This window comes from Lissotriton helveticus, chromosome 10, assembly GCF_964261635.1.
Source record: "Lissotriton helveticus chromosome 10, aLisHel1.1, whole genome shotgun sequence".
NCBI classification, from domain to species: Eukaryota; Metazoa; Chordata; class Amphibia; order Caudata; family Salamandridae; genus Lissotriton; species Lissotriton helveticus.
Genome location: NC_136071.1, coordinates 11,055,733 through 11,076,305, shown reverse-complemented (window position 1 = coordinate 11,076,305; position 20,573 = coordinate 11,055,733). Strand labels below are relative to the sequence as shown.

Below are 20,573 nucleotides of genomic sequence, written 5' to 3'. Positions count from 1 at the left end.
TCTTGAGAGCCTGCTGGCGCTGCCGCGGTCCACCTTTGCCGAACCATCTTGAGAGCCTGATGGCGCTGCCGCGGCCCACCTTTGCCGAACCATCTTGAGAGCCTGCTGGCGCTGCCGCGGCCCACCTTTGCCGAACCATCTTGAGAGCCTGCTGGCGCTGCCGCGGCCCACCTTTGCCGAACCATCTTGAGAGCCTGCTGGCGCTGCCGCGGCCCACCTTTGCCGAACCATCTTGAGAGCCTGCTGGTGCTGCCGCGGCTCGACCTCTCGGAACCCCCGGCTCGAGGATTGAGAGCTGTGCGCAGGGTATCCCTTCATACACCCCAACCAAGACTGTCCCGCTACCCTAATCCCCCTTTTACGAGACTTTACAGACCCCTCGGTCTACTTGTACATATCGCTGAGAACCAGCAGCCTTTATTACCTGATAAAGCTTACAAACTCGACCTCTGGTGTGGTGTCCATTTGTAGTGTGTGGTTACTCTGCTGTACGATCCTAGGAGAGGGCCCTCACCCAGGAGGCCTCTCAGTAACGCTCGGCTACTTCTTGACGGAGAGGTGGACCTAGGGGTGGTCAGTCAGACATCTTCTGCCTCCCCCGGGGTCGCCTTTCTAACAACTGGTAACTGCCATACTTGATCTGTTTTTTTAAATTAAGAAATTCTAAAGCAAAGGAACAGAATACCACGCTAGAGGCTAAAGAATAGTGGACAGAACCACATTTTCATACATTGGATAGGGGAGGCACTTTAGCATTCTTAGTTAGGACTTTACAGCCGTAAATTGACTTCACAGAACTAAAAAGAGAGGCGGTTAAAGCCAGATAGGTTTCCCATTGCATCACACATAAGTTTTATTTTTTACAAATGCCCATACTTGTTCACTTTGGGCCTTGTACTGATATAGTGAAGTGATATGTTTTTAAGGCAGAGCTGTTTTAACTCTTTAGGATTGATATATAAGAAGAAATGGAGAAATCAAAGTTTTTTTTCTGTACTAAATGTTAATGATTTCATGATGTTTTAAAGATCATCTTGTCAAAGTCTTAAAGCGTTTTTGTAATTCTTGTGTGAAGGCAAAATATGGCAAAATCAGTTTAAATTAACTAAAAAAAAATCGATGAAAGTGTTCTTCAAAAGTTGGAAAAAAGGGGATGGGACGGTAGTTCTACCCGAGTCAAGTGTATGAGACAAATAATGCGATCCCTACCAGAGCCAGGCAACATACCAACATCCAGACATAAAACAAACGTCATGTATGTCAATACCATGTAGTCGGCAACAACAATGGTCAACTGAAGGGGGTCAAGAAACAACCTTGCAGCTAAAGATAAAAAGAAAACATCACAACTTTCAACACTCACCATGTAGTCGGCAATATCTTCTGGGGCATCGCCATCTGCGTCAAACTTGAAGGTCACCATTTTATTGTTGTGAGTCTCAAGCTGGCACTCCACCATGTTGTCTCCAGAGGTTGAAACCTAGTAACAGAGGAACAAAAATCAAATGCTTTGCGTGAAAGAGTGTTTGCATCAGAGGCAAAGCAAACTTACAGGGGGCAAAATCCAGTCAAAAATGGAATGGCCAAAACAGACATGCTACTCTCTTAAACAAATAACTTTCTAGAAACATTTATTATTTTTATAAAAATAGTGGTCCCGGAGAAAAACGATAGGACTTTAAGAAGAGGCCACGGGATAAGCACAATATTTCTTGAAGTGGCTTTTCAGGTTCAGTAACGTCAGAAGCTCAGTCACTAAGTTTTCAACACAAACAAAAGTTACTTGAGAAATCACATCCGAACCCAATGGCGGAAAAAAACAATCTGGGGATGGAGTCGATGCCCATGCGCACTGTAGTCCAGGGGAGGAGCCACCTATCTTGTGATACTTCGAAGACTCTTCCAGGACAACCATGTGCAATCATCCGGACCCAACACTAGGCGGCGATCTATGCAATAGATATGAATTTAGCAGCCCACATGCCTCGAACATACAAGATTTTAGTCATTTGTATTACCTACAAATCAATAAACAATAGAATATCTCCAAGTATGGGGGATCTCCAGAACACTGTTTATTATATATTGTTTTCTTGTGAATAAGGCAAAGTTATAGAAATGAAAGAAATATGCCTATAGAAAGCAATATTCTCATCTTTTCTTTAGGTTTTTAGAAAAAACATATTGCAAATAGCAGAAGTTGTCAAATGGTACATTCGGCTCAAAAGAATACTATTTTAACCCTTTGATAATATATAAAAATAAAGAAAAATGTAGCCTTTGGATAAGCATTAGATATACTCCTTGGCAGTTCTGGAAGGCTTAAAGCCATCACATCACACACTGTAGGATCAGATAGTTATCTTGGTTTTCAAGAAAACACAGTGAAAGGTTCAAGATACACATTAAAATATCAGACTATGCTACTGGAACTGAGGGATGGGGGTATATTAATAGATTCAGAGAAAATATCTATGATAGAGAATGTAAATGACTGCTAGGAAACTTTGCCTTCTGTCATGGTTTTCTCTCAAATATTCAAACAATAGACTAGAATAGCAAGCTAATTAAAAAGCCCCGACCACAGAGAATGAATCTAAAAGCAGATAAGGAAAAAGGTTATTCATTCATGGAAATTACTTGTGAGTGAAGCTTGATCCAGAAGGGAATCGCGTCTGGAATCTTAATCAATATCATCGGTGACGTCCAAGTAGTCGCTTTGTATATGTCTGGAATGGGAATATTCCTCAGGACAGAAGCCGCCGCATTCTTGCCACTTGTGGAAAGGAATTTAAGTTTCCCCTAAAGAAGCCAGTTCTACTTTGGGTGCAATGTAATTATACAGAATCCTACTCACCCAGCTAGGGGCTGCTTTTTGGATGCGATTCCTGCATTAACCAACTACTAGAACCAAATATTAGATGACAAACATTTGTTTGAATGGCAAGATCTTTTGTCTTCCCTAAGAAGAGTCTTGCGAGGACATCAAATGCATGCAAACACCTTGAGGTCAGGTAAAGAAGAGATTGAAAGGATGCTTTACTAGACTCCATCTAAGGTTAATCTGTGCAGAGAGGGTGAAGCTCGTGCTAAACAAGGTAATAACTGCAAGGAAAGCCACGCTCCGTGACAGGGGTTTTAAGTTTCATTCGAGTGTCAGCATGAATGGAAAAATCTAAATTGATAGGACAATGTTTAGTTCCCAGGGAGATATCCTGATTTGGGGTGTGGGGGGCTCTGTCATTGCGTTCTTGGAGCACTTTCCATCTGAAGCAGAAGGGACACTGCTTTAATCAGTGGCAGCATTTGAGGGCACGATGGAATGCCCTCAGCGCCAGGATGTTGATGTGACATACCTACTCTACAGAAGGACGCTTCCCTTCATCAGACAGCTCCTCCAAGTGAGCTTCCCATCATTCCATGGAAGTATCCACTACAAAGGATTGCCCTGGCGAAAGTTTCCGAACAGAAGTGTATAAAACATGTTATATTGCCCACACCCACAGGAGGATTGCATGGCACTTCTGGACATCTGAAGCCTTTCGTCCCAATCGTCCATCTTTTGACCACTGATCCTTTAATAGATCTTGGCTCAGATTTTTTCTAGACATTCCAGACCAGGATGCATGCTCAGCCTGTCACTGGGTACCAAGATGGTTCGTGATGAAGCCATACGACCACTACCATGACATTCGTGAATAACCAAGATGCAATGGTAAGGCCGAAGACGAGCACCGAGAACTGAAAGGGCTCATATCCCACCTGAAACCACAGGTAGCACCTGTGGGGATGCAGGGCAGGGAAGTGAAAATTGGCGTACAGCAGATCCACCACAACCACCATACTGTACCATGGATCTAGAGCACAAGCCCATGGCCAGGGTGAGCATGCTGAACTTGTCCTTCCTGAGGGAGAAGTTCAGAGGGCGAAGATCTAATATAAGTTGGAGGCCTCCTTCTTTCTTCAGCACCGGGAAGTAACAGGAATAACAACCAGTTCCAACTTCTGATGCCGGCATCCTCTCTATGGCTACTTTGGCCAAGAAAGCCTGAGTATCCCTTTGAAGGATGGACATATGGCCCTCCAGGAGGCATTGTGGTGTGGGAGGTATGTTGGGAGAGGTGGAAAGGCAGGGGAGGGCGTATCAGTTCTGGACAATCTGGAGCACCAGCTGGTCTGCTGGGATGCGCTGCCACCCGTGCAGTGAAAAGGTGATTTGAACTCCTATTGGGTGCGGCATCTAGGGCAAATTAAAGTGGTTTTGCCGCAGGAGAAGGGGTCTGATATTTGGTAGGGATTTGTGTAGTTGGTTGCCCCGAGAGGGGTGCTGGCGGGTTATCCACCATCTCTGCCAGGTCTAGCGTGGTCTCTGGGAACATTCCCTTCTGAAGCCTCAAAAAGATTTGAAACCGTTGGTGAAACTACCGTACAGGCAGCAATAGCCCAAGCGAGTGTGCGTTCTATCCAGCAGGGTGGTTATTTGGTCTCACCCTACTCAAAGACCCCTGCACTACCAGGCTTCCTGGCATACGGTGTTGGAAGAGAAAGGTAAGCCCTCCTGGAGGTCGGTCTCTCCTCACTATTTAGCGGTTCACTGATGGGCAAGATGCAGGTTTTGAACGGTACCCAGCAGTGTGTCTGGCCACATGAAATGCAGGAGAGGCTCCAGTGATTCCTGTACAGGTTGCAGGACCTCTGCAAGGACCTTAGTTTCAACCTCAATCATGGGAAGTTGTAAATCAAGAACCTCTGCTGCCCTCCTAATAACGATCACAAAGGATTCCGCCTCGTCAGTGGCTGGACCTGGTTTAAGGAGTGAAGGGCTGTGTCAGGTGAGATATGAAGCCCACTTTCATAACCAAGACTGTCTTCACTATTGGGGTCAAGCGGATCATGAAGGAGCAGAAGCGTCTCTGAATCAGAGTGACCTCATAGGCGTGAGAGGTGCAACTTCGGTGGAGGTCACGTTTGAATCACTTCAGAGTCCAAAAGGACTATTGGCTCCCCATCCAGCATCAGTGCCGTCATCGACACAAAGGCTTCCAGCATTGGTCTTGACGCGATGAGGAGCACTAGGCCAAAAGTTGCAGAATTGGACGGACACCGAAGCAGGGTCAAGGAGCACAGACTGCATTTGACCTGACTGTATCCCCCGATGCTTACGGCCAGTAGACACTCCAGAGAGATCCGGTAGGGTATCGAAAAGCCAGTGGGATGAATGGGAGCCATGCATGGATTTCTTGTGCTTTTTCTCTTAACTAACCTGATGAGTTGGACCTGGAAGGAGGTCATTCACGGGATCGGCCTTGAGAACGCGTCCTCTACTTAAAGCGGTATTGGGCCTTCCTTTTGGGTGGTGTTCTGCGACATATAACTTGGCTTCGCAATCACATATGGCCTTTGAATTCATCGCAGCGCACTTGTCGCACAACATCAAATCATGTGTGGAGTTCAGGCACTGGAGACAGACCTCATGAAGGTCGTTCACCGACACTTGCTTGTGGCAATCCTTAGATGGTTTAAACCCTGTAGTTTTAAGAGGGGAAATGTCCTTTGCACTCTGGAAAAAAATAGACTGAGAAAGTTGGTGAAGATTTAACAGAATTCGAGGGAACAAGCCCCGGGTGTGAGTTGGAAGGTCCATAAAGAAAACAACTAACGTCACTGCACAGAGGTGCTGACTATGTAAGAGCTCCAATGTTACAGGATCAAACGCGGAATCGCACAAATTCACTTCAGCCATGTGAGAGAACTGCTGAAGAATATTCTCTAGATTCAGTCTGGCACCAGGGGATATTCACAAGCTTATGATCCAATCTTGAAAACTGCATATTTTGTCCAACTCAGAGCTTATCATCGAGCCATATGCAGAACCCGGGCTGATTATTATGCTCGGGAATTCCAAGCTAGTACCAACCCCTCCAAACTAATATTTAAGGTCTTAAAAGATCTTACAAACAAGAGAGCTACTTCGGCTGAGATCTGCACTGACGCACACTGCGAGAAACTGGCAGTATTCTTTCTTGAGAAAGTGCAGAATATATACAGGGGTTTTGATGTAGGTCGGCTGGATTTAGTGTTAGCTGACCCTATTGTCGTGGATCATGAGACTTTGGCTTCCCTACCAGAATTGTCTCTGGAGGGTTTTAACAAACTTAGCCTTAAGATCAAGTCAGGTTCTCCCCTGGACCCGCTGAAGCCAGCCCTCATTAGTTTGCTCTCTCCGCTGTGCCGTGGTCCGATACTGACCCTTATTAATTTGTCTTTGACAACCGGAGTTGTTCCCTCCCTCTGGAAGCAGGCGGTAGTCACCCCAGTTCTGAAAAAGGCCAACTCAGATCCACTCTTGCCTGAGAACTATCGCCCCATATCTCTCTTGCCCTGGACCGCTAAGGTGACCGAGGCTCATGTTAACTCCATTCTATCTGACCATCTGGCCCGTCATCAGATTCTGGACTCCAGTCAAAATGGCTTTCGCTCTGGACACAGTACAGAGACCGCCCTACTCCATATTATCGAGCATCTACGTTTGGTGCTTGATTCTGGGCGTACGGCAGCGCTCCTTTTATTAGATCTGAGCGCTGCCTTCGATACTGTGTCCCATAGCATTCTGATTCAACGCCTAGAGGAAGCCGGAGTTACGGGAATCGCTCTTCAGTGGTTTCGATCTTTCTTATCTGATCGAACCTTTAAAGTGGCTATACCACCTGGCCAGTCCATTATCCATCCCTTGGATCTGGGAGTCCCTCAGGGCTCCTCATTGAGTCCTACTCTGTTCAACTTGTATGTGAAACCGCTGGCCGGAGTCGTCAAACAGTGGGGTCTGACAATGGCCTCATATGCTGACGACACACAGCTAGCGGTGACACTGAGTGGAGACCCTGAGGTAGAGGCTCCCAGATTCCGAGCTGGACTTGTAGCGGTAGCCAATTGGCTTTGTACCAACTGCCTACAATTAAATGCTACTAAGACTGAAGTGATGGTCTTTGGAAAACATGTTGAGCTTTGGGGTGATCAATGGTGGCCTCCAGAACTGGGTGTCACTCCCATACCGGTCTCAGAGGTGAAAAATCTAGGGATCTGGCTGGATCCTGCGCTCACCTTCATTGGGCACTCGAAGAGGGTTGCAGGTACATGCTATGGCATACTGCGAGGCATAAGGCCGGTCCTTAAATACTTTGATCCTCCAACTCGGCAGCTTGTAGTCCAAGCCTCTATACTATCTCGGCTGGACTACGGAAGTGCGCTGATGCTGGGGGCTAACCAGGCTGAGGTAGCCAGACTTCAGAGGGTGCAAAATGCTGCGGCACGGGCCATTGTTCGTCTCCCCAAGCATTGCTCTGTCTCCGGCACTATCTCTTCTCTACATTGGCTGCCGGTCAGGCAGAGGATTAAGTTTAAAGCACTCTGCCTGGCGTTCAAAATTTTGAAACTTTCCTCCCCACCAGCTCTGGCCAATCTATTGACTGCTTATATCCCTCGGAGATCTCTTAGATCTGAGGCCTTGCATTTGGCGATCTGCCCTCGATTCAAACTCAGCAGAATGGGTGGACGCTCTTTCCGGGTGCTTGCTGCAGGATTATGGAACTCGCTTCCAGCGCACACCCGTGCTCTGAATGATCTGTTCACTTTTAGGCGCACTATTAAAACGCTCTTGTTCTCCACTTCTGAATAGCCCTTTTTTATTCCTGCCTGTTATGTTATAGTACCTGTCTGAGCGCCTGGACGTCCCTTTGCTGGGGTATCAGTGCGCTTTAAAAATATAAATAACATAACATAACATAACAAGGTGAGAAATATGTAGTTAGAAGTATCCATCAGAAAGAATTAAAAATTGTATCTGTCAAAAAACAAGCAGCATTAGAACAGTTTCTTATTTTGGCTAGACTTGCAATTTCTCTTATATTAAGATTAAGGCTCCCGGTTTTCTGTTTAAACGGATTTTTACATATAAATACAGACGGAAAAATATTTTCTTTTGTCTGCATTTATATATAAAAATGGAAAAATGCCAATAAATAGGTTTAACCTTGTTGTGGTCTTCGAGGAGAAGGCAAGTCTGTCCCAACGTAGGCGGGGAGAGGGCTTATCGAATTTCAACGGAGTCAATACATAGGTTTGTGTTAAGGGGCCATTAGGCCTCCTTTTGTTTAAGTATCCTGACTGAGCATTCCTGGCGGGAGCAGAGGTGCGGCCAGAAGCACACCTAAAAGAAATGTAGGGATAACAAATGCACCAAGCTAATCACTTGACAGATACCTGAGAGGCATACTTTTGACTTTGTTCAGCCCCTAGATTCAAGAGATATGCATGCGCTTTACATCACACATTATATTTTCGTGTTAAATGATCTTTGGAGCCAGCTGCTTGCTGGACCTGTAGTGCAGCTGCTTATTCCTGCTTCGGGCCTCTGAGTGTGCACGATGTCGGTCTAACGGCCACTGTAGTAAGTGTTGGAGGGTGTCAATAGAGTGTATGCCGTGCCTTACAAATTTTACAACATACAGAGGGGAGAGGGAGAGTAGAGTGTTTTTTTCATTGTGGACAGTTTTTTGTTTACGTTAATGCGCACACATAGCTGCCAAGGTTTCACATTGTTATGTGTGACTAATTTGGCAACGTTGTTAAGGCCCTCTTTAACCCCTTCGACGCTCATGACGAGCTGGGCTCGTCATGCAGTAGCCTCCTGCTACGCTGATGACGAGCCCAGCTCGTCATGAATAGTGGTATCTGTAGAATCCCAGCACAGGAGAAAAATCCCCATAGCGTTCAAGGTGTTAAGACTGTGGTGGGCGATTGCAGGACCAGTGTGACTTTCACAGGGAGCTCTGCCCAGCACTGTATTTACTGCAGAGTACCGCAGCATTTTCGGTCTGGGGAGGCTAGTTGTGAGCTACTTCTAGAGTAGTGTGCTACTGGATAAAAAAAGCGCTTCAATGCCTCATAAAGAGTAGTAAGCGCTATATAAGAACAATTGTTACTTACCTGTAAACAGGTGGTTCTCCAGTATTGGTGTCTTTCATAGATTCACATGCTTGAATAGTCCCCGTCGTCGAAGTCCCACGGTAAATAAAATAGCAATAATGCTATATATATATATATATATATATATATATATATATATATATATATATATATATATATATATAACATAATACAAGATAAAGAAAAGGAAATACAACTGAAATCCTCTAAAAAACATAGGAATGCATGGTAAAGAGAAAAACTATTTGTAACGCATTAGTGTCATTATGTTAGTCCAAATTACAGCCAATCAGGCACCAGCACCCTCTAGAACCTTCTCCTCAGAAGCTCAAGCCCTCAGATTTTCGTAGCACAAAGTAACCAAGAGTGTATGAGGAGAAGAGAGCCTCTGAGGGGAGGATGGGAGGGTCGCATGTGAATCTATGAAAGACACCAATACTGGAGAACCACCTGTTTACAGGTAAGTAACAATTGTTCTTCTCCAGTATTGGGGTGTCTTTCATAGATTCACATGCTTGAATAGAATAGAAAGCAGTAACCTCCGAGAACTGAGATTGCTAGGCATATATGTAATAAACCAAGACAGTAATAATAATAATAATACAGTCATGTAACACATCATAGCAATCACAGCAAAACACTAAGGAGGGGGAACAGAGGCTCACCTTACTGAGAAAGATGGTGAAGCACTGCCTGTCCCACTGCGGTATCCGCTTCATTAATGGCATCCAAACAGTAATGCTTGGTGAAGGTGTGCCTGCTGGACCATGTCGCTGCACGGCAAATCTGATGAAGAGGCACACCAGCAAACAAGGCGGTGGATGAAGACATCGCCCTCGTAGAATGAGCCCTCACTGAAGACTGCAGTGGTTTGCCAGCTTGTTGGTGGCAGAAGGCAATGGCTGAACGCCACGGGAAAGATCTTTGCTGAAGAGGTCCTGGACCAACTTAAAAAGTGGGCATTCTCACTAGGACTGATTCCGCTCTACCAAGCAGGCTTCAGGCCAAAGCACTCAGTCATAGACAATATCGCGATGCTGCAAACTATCCTTGACAAATATGTGGTAGTTAAATCCCAGCCTGTGTATGCAGCATTTATTGACTTTACAACAGCGTTCGACCGAGTGGACAGAGCGTTGCTATGGAATAAACTGAGGAAATTAGGAATCCCAGAACAGCTACTACGAATTATAATTGCCCTGCACACAGACACCTGGTGTCAAGTTCAAATGGGGAGGGAAAAGGGCCTGACCAACCCGATCCCTACGCCAAATGGACTTAAGCAAGGATGTCTCCTTGCCCCCTTGCTGTTTTCATTATATCTCAGTGATCTACCGCAGCGTCTACAACAAGTGCGAAGCTTCCCACCAAAGGTAGCAGCTCAAAATATACATGCCCTACTATATGCAGACGATATTATAGTACTGGACTTAACACCCTTTGGCCTGCAAAGCGATCTGGATGCCCTGCATAAGTATACCCAGGAAAAAAATTGTATTCCTAATTTAACCAAAACAAAAATAGTCTCTTTTTCAGGGAGGAAAAAAAGCAGCAAATACTGTTGGAGACTGGGCGACGAAAAAATTGAAGAGGTTGAGGACTACACCTAACTGGGCAGGATTTTTACTAAGTCTCTAAAAAACAATCAACAGCTTCTAAACCTGTCCAGGAAATCCGAGGTGCATGCAGGAGCTCTGCAAAGACTATACGCGGCCTCTGGAAATTGACACTTCTCCTCCCCGCTAAAAGTCTACAGTGTGAAGATACCTTCAGTTCTATCATACGCCTTGGAATACATTCTAATCAAACAGTGGTCATTCCTGGACCTAAAAGAAGCAAAAATACTAAGGTGAATGTTAAAGGTATCGCAATCTATCCCAGTACAAGCTCTCCGCCTTGAACTTTCACTCACAAGCTCTTACTCTAAAGGTATCGCCAACGTGATTAGGTGGGCATACAACCTGCTACATGCGAAGGATGGGACCCTTCGCTCCCTGCTCAAAGCAGAGACCTTTGACTCGGACTCATCGAAACATGTATTCTTCAAAAACATGTCTATTGCCTTTAAATTGGCGGATATTAATGACAATCTGCTGCTAACTTGGACACCATCTCAATTGAAACTTTTTCTGAAATGCTATACCCCAAGACTTAGCTTTGAACTTGACTCCTCGCATTGCGCCAAATTAACTTTATATAAACACATTACAGAAACAGTGGTACTCAAGAAAACGCAGAAATATATGGATTTTAATCTCACGCACGGCGCTAGGAGATCAATTATCTTGCTTCGGCTGGGCATTTTACCCGTCCAAACTATAACAGCGAAATGGCATCCAAACGAAACCACATTATGCAGCCTATGTAATGGCAGGGAGCAAGACTTAGAGCATTTACTGTTCACCTGTCCCAATCCAAAAGTAGTAGCGGCAAGGGCAAAACATCTGTACCCCATATATGTCAGATGCCGTATTACCACCGTAAAGGAATTGATTATCACATGCAAATCTCCCCCGAATTAACTAGTATGTTATAAATTTTATTAATTTTTAAAACCTTTTTTATCTTTGTACTAACATGAGAGTTTTAAACGTTGTAGTAATTGAATCTTATCTGTATAATATTTGTGGTCCTCAGTGGAGTACCAAAGCAAATAAAAATAAAACTTGAACTTGAAGGCAATGGCTGAAGAAAGCCACCGGGCAATTGTTGGTTTGGAAACTGGATGCCCCTTACGCAGTCGTCCGTAGGCAATGAACAGTTGGTCGGACTTGCGGAAGGAGGCAGTTCTGGCAATGTAAAATTTAAGGCATCGTTTGATGTCCAAAGAATACAAGCGCTGCTCCGCCGGAGACTTTGGGTCCGGAAAGAAAGTTTTGAGGAACACAGGCTCATTCAAATGAAAATCCGTAGGTACTTTAGGTAGGAAAGAGGGGTTAGTGCGGAGCGCCACCCCGTTAGGCTTGAACTGAAGATAAGGCGGCCTTGACAGTGAAAGCGTGAAGGTCGCTCACGCGACGTGATGAGGTCAAAGCCAAAAGTAGCGCAACCTTCCAGGTGAGGAATTTGATACCCGCTTTATGGATAGGTTCAAATGGTGATTTCATAAGTTGAGATAGTACAACATTGAGGTGCCAAGATGGAGGAGGGCGCCGAACAGGTGGGAACTTGCGGAAAAGCCCTTTGAAGAATTGACGTATGATTCTGGACGAACAGAGGGAAGAAGAGCCATCATGTCGGAAACGAGATATTGCAGCTAAGAAAACTCTCAGGGTAGCATGAGAGAGTCCTGACTGAGCGAGGCTTAAGAAGAATGGAAGAAGCTGCTCTGGAGTGGAATGGATGGGATGGATATTGGCTGCCGGGCACCAATGACAGAATCTCTTCCACTTGAGTTTGTAAGTTTTGATGGTAGACGGAGCTCTGGCATGAGCCAGGATGTCTCTGCATTCCTGAGATATGTTCAAATCTGTGAATTCAAGGTGCTCAGGTTCCATGCCCACAATTGTAGCGTGGAGTGGTCCGGATGGCACACTAGGCCCCTGTCCATTGTTAGGAGGTCTGGACGAGGACGTAGAGGAATGGGCTCGCACTGGGACAGCAGAAGCAGTCCCGAAAACCATGCCTGCCTGGGCCAACGAGGTGCGATCAACAGGATGTGGCAGGGCTGTCTCCGCATTTTCGACAGCACCCGCGGTACTAATGGAATCGGCGGAAAAGCGTAAGCGAATAGATCGCACCAGTCGATCAAAAGGGCATTCCCGCACGATCCGGGGTGGGGATGCCAACTTGCATAAGACGGGCATTTCCGATTCTCCGGTGTTGCAAAGAGGTCTAGATCTGGGTGACCCCACTGGCGAAACTCAAGATCTAGAGTCGGTTTGTGCAGTTCCCATTCGTGTGTTGAGGAAGTGGACCTGCTCAAAGAGTCCGCCAGGAGGTTGGAAACGCCCGGAAGGTGGACGGCTGTCAAGGTGATGAGATGACGGAGAGCCCAATCCAAGATCGACTGGGCCAAGTGAGACGGATGTGGAGACTTGGTTCCTCCCTGTTTGTTCACGTAGTGCATACAGGTGGTATTGTCTGTTTGGATAAGCACTGACTCCCCGTGAACTACAGGGAGGAATGACTTGAGCGCTAGGAAGATCGCTATCAATTCTAGCCTGTTGATATGCCACGTGCGTTGGGGCGGAGTCCACTTGCCCTTGATGGATAGGCCCTGGAGATGAGCGCCCCACCCCTCCAGGGAGGCGTCCGTCGTCAGCGTAAGATCTGGTGCGTGAATGAGGAAGGATATTCCCATTTCTAGATTCGTTGGCTGCGCCCACCAAAGCAAGCTCTTTCTCATGCGGGCTGTGACTGCAACTAGGTCGTTAAAGGACCCGGAGACCTGACGCCACTGTAAGTCCAGTTCTTCCTGAATGGGACGGGTGCGCAACCTGCAATTTGGGATCAGTGCGATACAAGATGAAGCCATTCCCAAGAATGACTTTAACATTCGAACAGAAACGGACTGTTTTCTTCGAATGAGGGAGACCAGACGAAGGATCTTCTGACGTCGCTCGTTCGAGACGAACGCTTTTGAGAGCTTCGTGTCTAGGATCGTTCCCAGGAAGTTTCTGGTTTGCAGAGGCGCAAACTGTGACTTTTCGACGTTGATGGTCAACCCCAGAGACTAAAACACTTGCTGGCAAAGGCGAGTGTCCTGACATAGCTGATGGTGGGATTGAGACTTGAGAAGGCAATCGTCCAAATATGGAAAGATTTGAACGCCTTGTAGACGCAGGTGAGCCACCACAGGGCCCAGTACCTTCGTGAACACACGAGGAGCTCATCGCAGCCCGAAGGGCAGAACTTTGAACTGAAAATTCATTGGTCCTACCTTGAAACGCAGGTACTGGCGATGTTGTTGGATAAGTGGGACATGAAAGTATGCGTCTTGAAGGTCTTTGGTGGTCATGAAATCCTCGCTGGATAGAAGACGCAGGATTTCCAGTAACGTCAGCATGCGGAACGATTGGAACTTTAGGAACTGGTTGAGAGCCCTCAAATCCAGAATGGGTCGCCAATCTCCGGTCTTCTTGAGAATGAGGAAGAATCGAGAGTAAAACCCCTTCCCTCTTTGATGTTTCGGGACCACTTCGACTGCACCTTTTAAAACAAGAAGACGGACCTGATGGTAAAGCTCCTCGAGATGTGGAGGAGGCGGGCCACGAGGTGGAGTACAAGGAGGAATCTCTACAAACTCTAGGGTATGACCCCGTCGTACAATGTCCAAAACCCAGCGGTCCGAGGTGATCGAGGACCACTGAGAATAAAACAGAGAGATTCGACCTCCAACACTTTGAGGGTGACAAAAGACATTGGCGCTTAGGATTGGATCCACGATAAGAAGACTTTCCTCTGTAGGGTCTGGAGGGCTGCTGACGAGATTGCTGATTGGGTGTGTAAAGTTGGCCGCTCTGATTGTAGGAGCGATATTGTTGCCCACCTCGAACGTTGGAAGAAGTGCCGTGTCCGCGCACATCTCGAAAGGACTGCTTCCGAAATTGCAACGTGCCCAAAGACTTTGCCGTATCAGTGTCCTTCTTAATGGACTCCAGGGCGTCATCGATATGGGATCCGAATAGCGATTCCCCATCATATGGCATATCCAGTATTTTGGATTGGACTTCCTGCCGGAAGGAGGTGGACTTTAACCAACCCTGTCGTCGGAGTGCAGCCGCACTTGCAAGCAGACGGAAACCTGTGTTAGCAATATCGACTGCGCAGTCGATCATTTCTTCCGACGCCCTCTGACCATCGCGAAGAATCCGTTGAGCGTCAGCCTTGGAAGCATCAGGTATGAGGGCCATCAAATCTGAAATGGCTGACCACTTCTGCCGGTCATAACGTCCCAAGATGGCTAAGGCATTGGCTGCTCGTATAGATGTTGAAGCCATCGTTGAAAACTTGCGGCCAATAGCATCTAGGCGTCGACCCTCTCTATCTGGAGGGGCTGTGATTGGAGCCGCTGAGTTCCGTGCTCGACGCTGTGCGGCCTGAGTCACTACAGAGTCCGGCTTGGGGTGAGAAATCACGCAAGCTGGAGAACCAGTTGGGGCCTTGTACTTTTTCTCAAGGAGCGGTATCGGAGCAGGTAAGGAATTTGGAGCATTCATGAGTTTAATTCCCTCCTTCCACACAAAATCGATGATAGGAATTGTGCGGACCTGCTTATAAAGTTTATCTTTAAAATCATAAAGAAAACAGTCCTCCTCGCGTTGTGATCTTGGTAATTTGAAAAGCTGCGCCACTTTATCCATTAAAAGATGGAAACTGGCGATATCTACAGGAGGTGATTCACCAGAGTTCCCTGGCTGAGGAGAGGGTGTTTGTGCCCGGTAATCGTCCCATTCAGCCATATCCTGGTCATCTGCATCGTCATCCGAATTGTCAGGGACCTCTCCGTCCTCACGCTCTGGGACCGCCTCATCATCCGCATCCTGCGGGTAAACCGTTGTATGGATTCTAATTGACGTTTGAACCTGAGACGAAGTTGTAGGTGGTAAGATAGGCGGCAGAGAAGGTGGAGGTAGTGCCACGGGAGCAGGAGATTGTACAGGTGTAGTCTGCGGTGTTGCTGGGAAACGGCGGTTGTAATCATCCAGCATATGTTGGAGATTTGAGATCAAGGTTAATGGAATGGTGGCCATCGGAACTTGGACCAACTGCTCCTCCTGCTGAGACTCTTGGTCTCCGCCATCGTCATCAGTCTTGACATTTAATTATTAAATCAGAGGGACTATGTGCCGCCCCAAACGTGTCCCCTTCATGTTCCGAGTCTGTGTCATGCTCAGAGGTAGTGGCAAACATTGGAGAAGGTGGTTGCGGCTCTGGATCAGAGATCTGTTGGCATGGAACCTTAGTACGATGATGTGAAGATTCTGAAATCTTCAATGGCACTAACGGCAAAGAGGCAAATGAAATTGGTGCCGTCGTCGTAAACGCCGACGATACTGACTTGGCTGTCGACGAAGATTATTTTGGAGAAATCATCGTCGACGGTTTGGCCGTCGTCAGGGTCACTGTCGACGGGCGATCCGCTGTAGACGAAGTCGTCGACGGTGCCGTCGTCGACGGTGCAGTCGTCGACGCTGGTAGAGCCTCCGTAGACGAGTCTTTGTCGACGGGGCTTTGGTAGACTATGTCTTCGTCGACAAAACCTTGGTCGACGGTGCCTTCGTCGACGAGACCTTGGTCGACCGAGTCGACGACGAAGATTTCTTCGGGACTTTCGTCGACGAGGATTCTTTCTTCTTCGTCGACGAGATGGGAATTGTCGACGGAACAGGCTTAGACGGCAACGAAACCCTCGTCGACATGTAGGCTGTCGACGAGACCGTAGTCGACGACGAAAAGGCTGAAGTTGTAGTCAGCGTCGTCGTCGATGATGATGCAGGTAATGCTGTTCTCGTCGTCGGAACGCTCGTAGACGCTCCCGTCAACGGCAGAACTCTAAGAGGCGTGGAAACACCTCGAGAGGCAGCAGAAGACGCCTGAGAGCCAGGTTTCGTGGGCGTAGAAGTGGAAGGAGTGGCAAAAGACACCACAGGAGCCAGAGACAAGGCCATATTCGTCTTTTTGAGGAAAGGAGATGGAAACTCCTGAACACTACCACGCTTAGAGGCTGCTGTAGAAAGACCAGAATGAAAACTTTCTACGTCTGACAGTGCAGAATCCTTGTCCTTTAGACGTTGCAGCCAAAGGAGAAGACGGCCTTCTCGGTCTTTAAGAGTCTTTGTAGAAAAAGTTCTACAGAACTTGCAGCTGCCATCCTCATGATCAGGGTATAAACAGTAGATACACTTCTGGTGGGGGTCCTTTTCAAAAAGGCGCAGCTTCCCACAAGAAGAGCAAGGTCTGAATAAAGACTTCTTACTTGACATGTTGAGATAAACACTGGAACTAGAAGAGTAGAGTTGAAAACTGAGCAGAGCTCAAGGAGACTCCCTTCACACGACGTGCGGTAGAAAATCTGAGGGCTTGAGCTTCTGAGGAGAAGGTTCTAGAGTGTGCTGGCGCCTGATTGGCTGTAATTTGGACTAACATGATGACACTAATGTGTTACAAATAGTTTTTCTCTTTACCATGCATTCCTATGTAGGAATCGTTTTTTAGAGGATTTCAGTTGTATTTCCTTTTCTTTATCTTGTTTTATGTTTATATATATGTATATATATGTATATTTAGCATTATTGCTATTTTATTTACCGTGGGACTCCCACTTCGACGACGGGGAATATTCAAGCATGTGAATCTTTGAAAGACACCCCTAATACTGGAGAAATGAAATTATAATACATAAAATGTGTAAATCAATGCATAGGATGCTTTACATAAGACAGTGAGGCTTACAAGGCCCTTCATAGCTCACTGTCTTATATTAGAAGGTTTGCAATTTATTAACAGCAAGTAACAAAAGACTCTCTTTGTTAAAAGCAGTAACCCATTTACCCATCTGCATAAATATATCTGAAGCTATAATAACCAAGCGCGCTGCCTTTTTAATAAATGTGAATACTAGCTACAGCGTCTTTTTTTGCTTGCAACAAAATGAATAGGAGTAAATACTGAAAAAATGACCCAAAAATAAATATGGATAAATACAGACGGAAATGTTAATAAAATAAATACCATAAAACCGGGAGCCCTAATTAAGATGCAAGTGGCAGCTACTACTGACTACAGAACATGTCAGTAACAAACCTCTTTTTTTAAAATCACAGATGTTAAGAACTAGTTGAAAGAATTAAAGTTTCCCCTTATCGAGAGCCTTCTCTGTGGGAATTAAACATTGTTTAGAGGCTTCTGCAGCTTCTGTAGAGCCATTTACAAACATCTCTTGTAGAAAACAGCTTTCTTGTAGCTATATCTACAAGCAGCGTCAGCGGAATGTAGGCACTGCGCTCCCATGAAACTCTACACAGTGTTCCATAATAACAAAGTGATCACGCAAATGCATCAGTTTTCTCCTTAAGGTGATATCATCTTTTTAGGTAAACCAAAGTATTTTCTTTCAGAATGCTACTTTCCTAGGTCAAAGATCTCTCCATACATTAGATATGAGGAGAGTGCTTAAATTTTATTTGGAGAAAAGAAAAGATATATGGAAATGTAAATATTTATTTGTCAACATGGTCCCTTACGCATAAGGCTGGGTACTTCAAAACAGGAAGCAAAAATTCAAAGAGGGGGAGTGAAGAGGGGTGAAAGTAGAATCATCCTCCTCTAGAGACCTCACTCCAACAAAGAGATTCTACCAGTTTTCAATATATCTTTCTTTGCTTGGAAAGTTATAATGATGGTGGTGGGAAAATTGTGTTAAACCCAAGAAACTGTCCTGGGAAACACTGTGTTTTTAAATACCCCATACACACTAAGAATCCTTCAGTGTCATGCTTCATCATGGCGGGTCTTCCCGGCCCGCTCCGTGAATCCTTCAGTGTCATGCTTTATTATGGGGGGTCTTCCCGGCCCTCTACGGAGCGGGCCGTGCTGCAACCTACGAAGACGCAGGAGCACTTGATTTAAGTGAAAAAAACTATGTGTAGAGCAGAGGTAGGAGTGGCAGGGTCAGGAAAGATGGTGGCAAAAATTTACTTTATTCGCTTCCCTAGCTGGAAACATTAAAAATTGGGGAGACGTAGGGGGTGTACTGTTATGAGTTGCCTCCAACTTGGTCAACATGTTTCAAAAGCCACCCCCCTGGCTTTCTCTTCAGGAGCGGGTGTAATCCCTACTTCACTCACACATTGATTATATGTAATCACTGTGCCCAATTGATATTCAGCCACAGTTCATGCTAAAATTAAGCATGCCAAAAAACCATACCCATTTGGTATCTTTTATAACACTATTTAAAGGAACTTAGGCTTCATGCGCTGAGAGTGCGCCTGTGGTCAAACAATCGTCAAGGCTACACGCTCTCCGGTAAATACCTTCTCGTGGCTCTGTGGAAACAAAACAGTAGCTCACCAAATGGACAGAAGCCTCCTGCATGAATGAGAAAGATAATAGGACTTTGACCGGTTGAACAAACGTTCACTCTACTGTAAGTAAAGAGGCTACTGCTGCTTTATTAGGGAATATTCACATTGTGGAGATTTTAAATGTAGACACCTGAAAGTCTTCACAGAACTCTACCAGATATCATTATCTTGAATCAGACTCTAGAACAGATACCCAGATAGGACAGGTCTCATTTGGAAACCACCATACGCACCTCAGTATTTCAATTTCTTCCTTCCAATTGCTTTTAGAAAGGAGGGGTTTGCACTTCTATTCCTTGCAAATGATTATCAACTCTCTGAACTTCTCTGAAGGAGAAGGAACGCTTGCTTACCCATGCACAGTTATCTGTGAACACAGGGAATTCCCTTGGACAATAGGTGTGGATGCCTGGACGTGAAGTTTGGGCATTTTGCATTTAGGTGGGTGGCAAACACATCTATCTCTGGGAAGCCCAACATTTTGAAGAATGGGAGGAGAACGTGAGGGGGAAGTTCCCATTTGTGTATCTGCTGTCGGTGACGACTGAGCTGATCTGCAACTTGGTTGTCCACTCCTGGAAGATGTGCTGCAAGGAGATATATTTTTTGAGGTATGGCCCATCTCCAGATGCTCTGTGCTAGCTGTGAGAGCTGGAGAGTGTGTGCCCCCCCCCTGCTTTTGTATGTAGTACATCGCTGTCAAGTTGTCTGTGCAAACCAGGACAGCTTTGCATACTAGAGGAAGTTAAAAAGCTTTCAATGCTAGAAAAAGTGCTAGCAGTTCGAGATGGTGTATGTGGAGTTGTTTTTGTTGCAGAGTCCACATGGCCTGAAAGGTATGTTTTCCCTTATGTGCTCCCCAACCAGTGAGGGATATGTCTGCGGTTAGCACTATCTGTGGAACCGGATCGAGAAATAGCCGCCCCTTGGAAAGGTTTTGTATGTTCCACCGCTGCAGAGAGCGATAAGTATGGCCATCTATCAACACCAGATCTGATAACTGACCTTGAGTCTGGTTCCACGGATGTGCTAAGCATTCCTGTAGGGGACGCATTTGAAGTCTTGCATAGGGAACAATTGAAATGCATGACGCAATCATTCCGATCAATTGCATGAACACTCAGGCTGGTAATGAGTGTTGAGGCTGAAACTGATATTAGAGCTTGCATGTTGCGAATCCTGATTGGGCTGGGGTACGGTAGAGCTTTGCGAGTGTCTAATGTGGCTCCTAGATACACTTGTGTGTTGGATGGCTGGAGGCGAGACTTGGTGAGGTTTACCGTGAACCCAAAGTCGTGAAGCAGTTGGACTGTTCTTTGAGTGTGATGTAGGCAGCTTTGTTGTGATCTGGCTTTTATCAGCCAGTCGTCTAGGTAAGGGAAGACATGAACGTGCTGTCTTAGGTGAGCAGCGGCTACTGCCAGGCACTTGTTGAAAACTCTGGGTGCTGTAGTTACTCCGAATGGAAGAACTTTAAACTGGTAATGTTGTCCGTCCACCACAAACCGGAGATATTTTCTGTGAGCAGGGTGAATGGGAATATGGAAATAGGCGTCC

General features: G+C 46.0%; 1 protein-coding gene across 2 annotated transcripts in view; it reads right to left on the bottom strand.

Moving 5' to 3' along the window:
• Positions 1-20,573, bottom strand: part of WNK3 (WNK lysine deficient protein kinase 3) — an 856,642-nt gene that overhangs the window by 368,427 nt on the left and 467,642 nt on the right. For both annotated transcript variants that reach the window (XM_078664557.1, XM_078664558.1), the window contains exon 13: positions 1,364-1,480. In XM_078664557.1, coding sequence (XP_078520683.1) covers positions 1,364-1,480 — 117 coding nt within the window. The remainder of the gene's footprint in view (positions 1-1,363; positions 1,481-20,573) is intronic.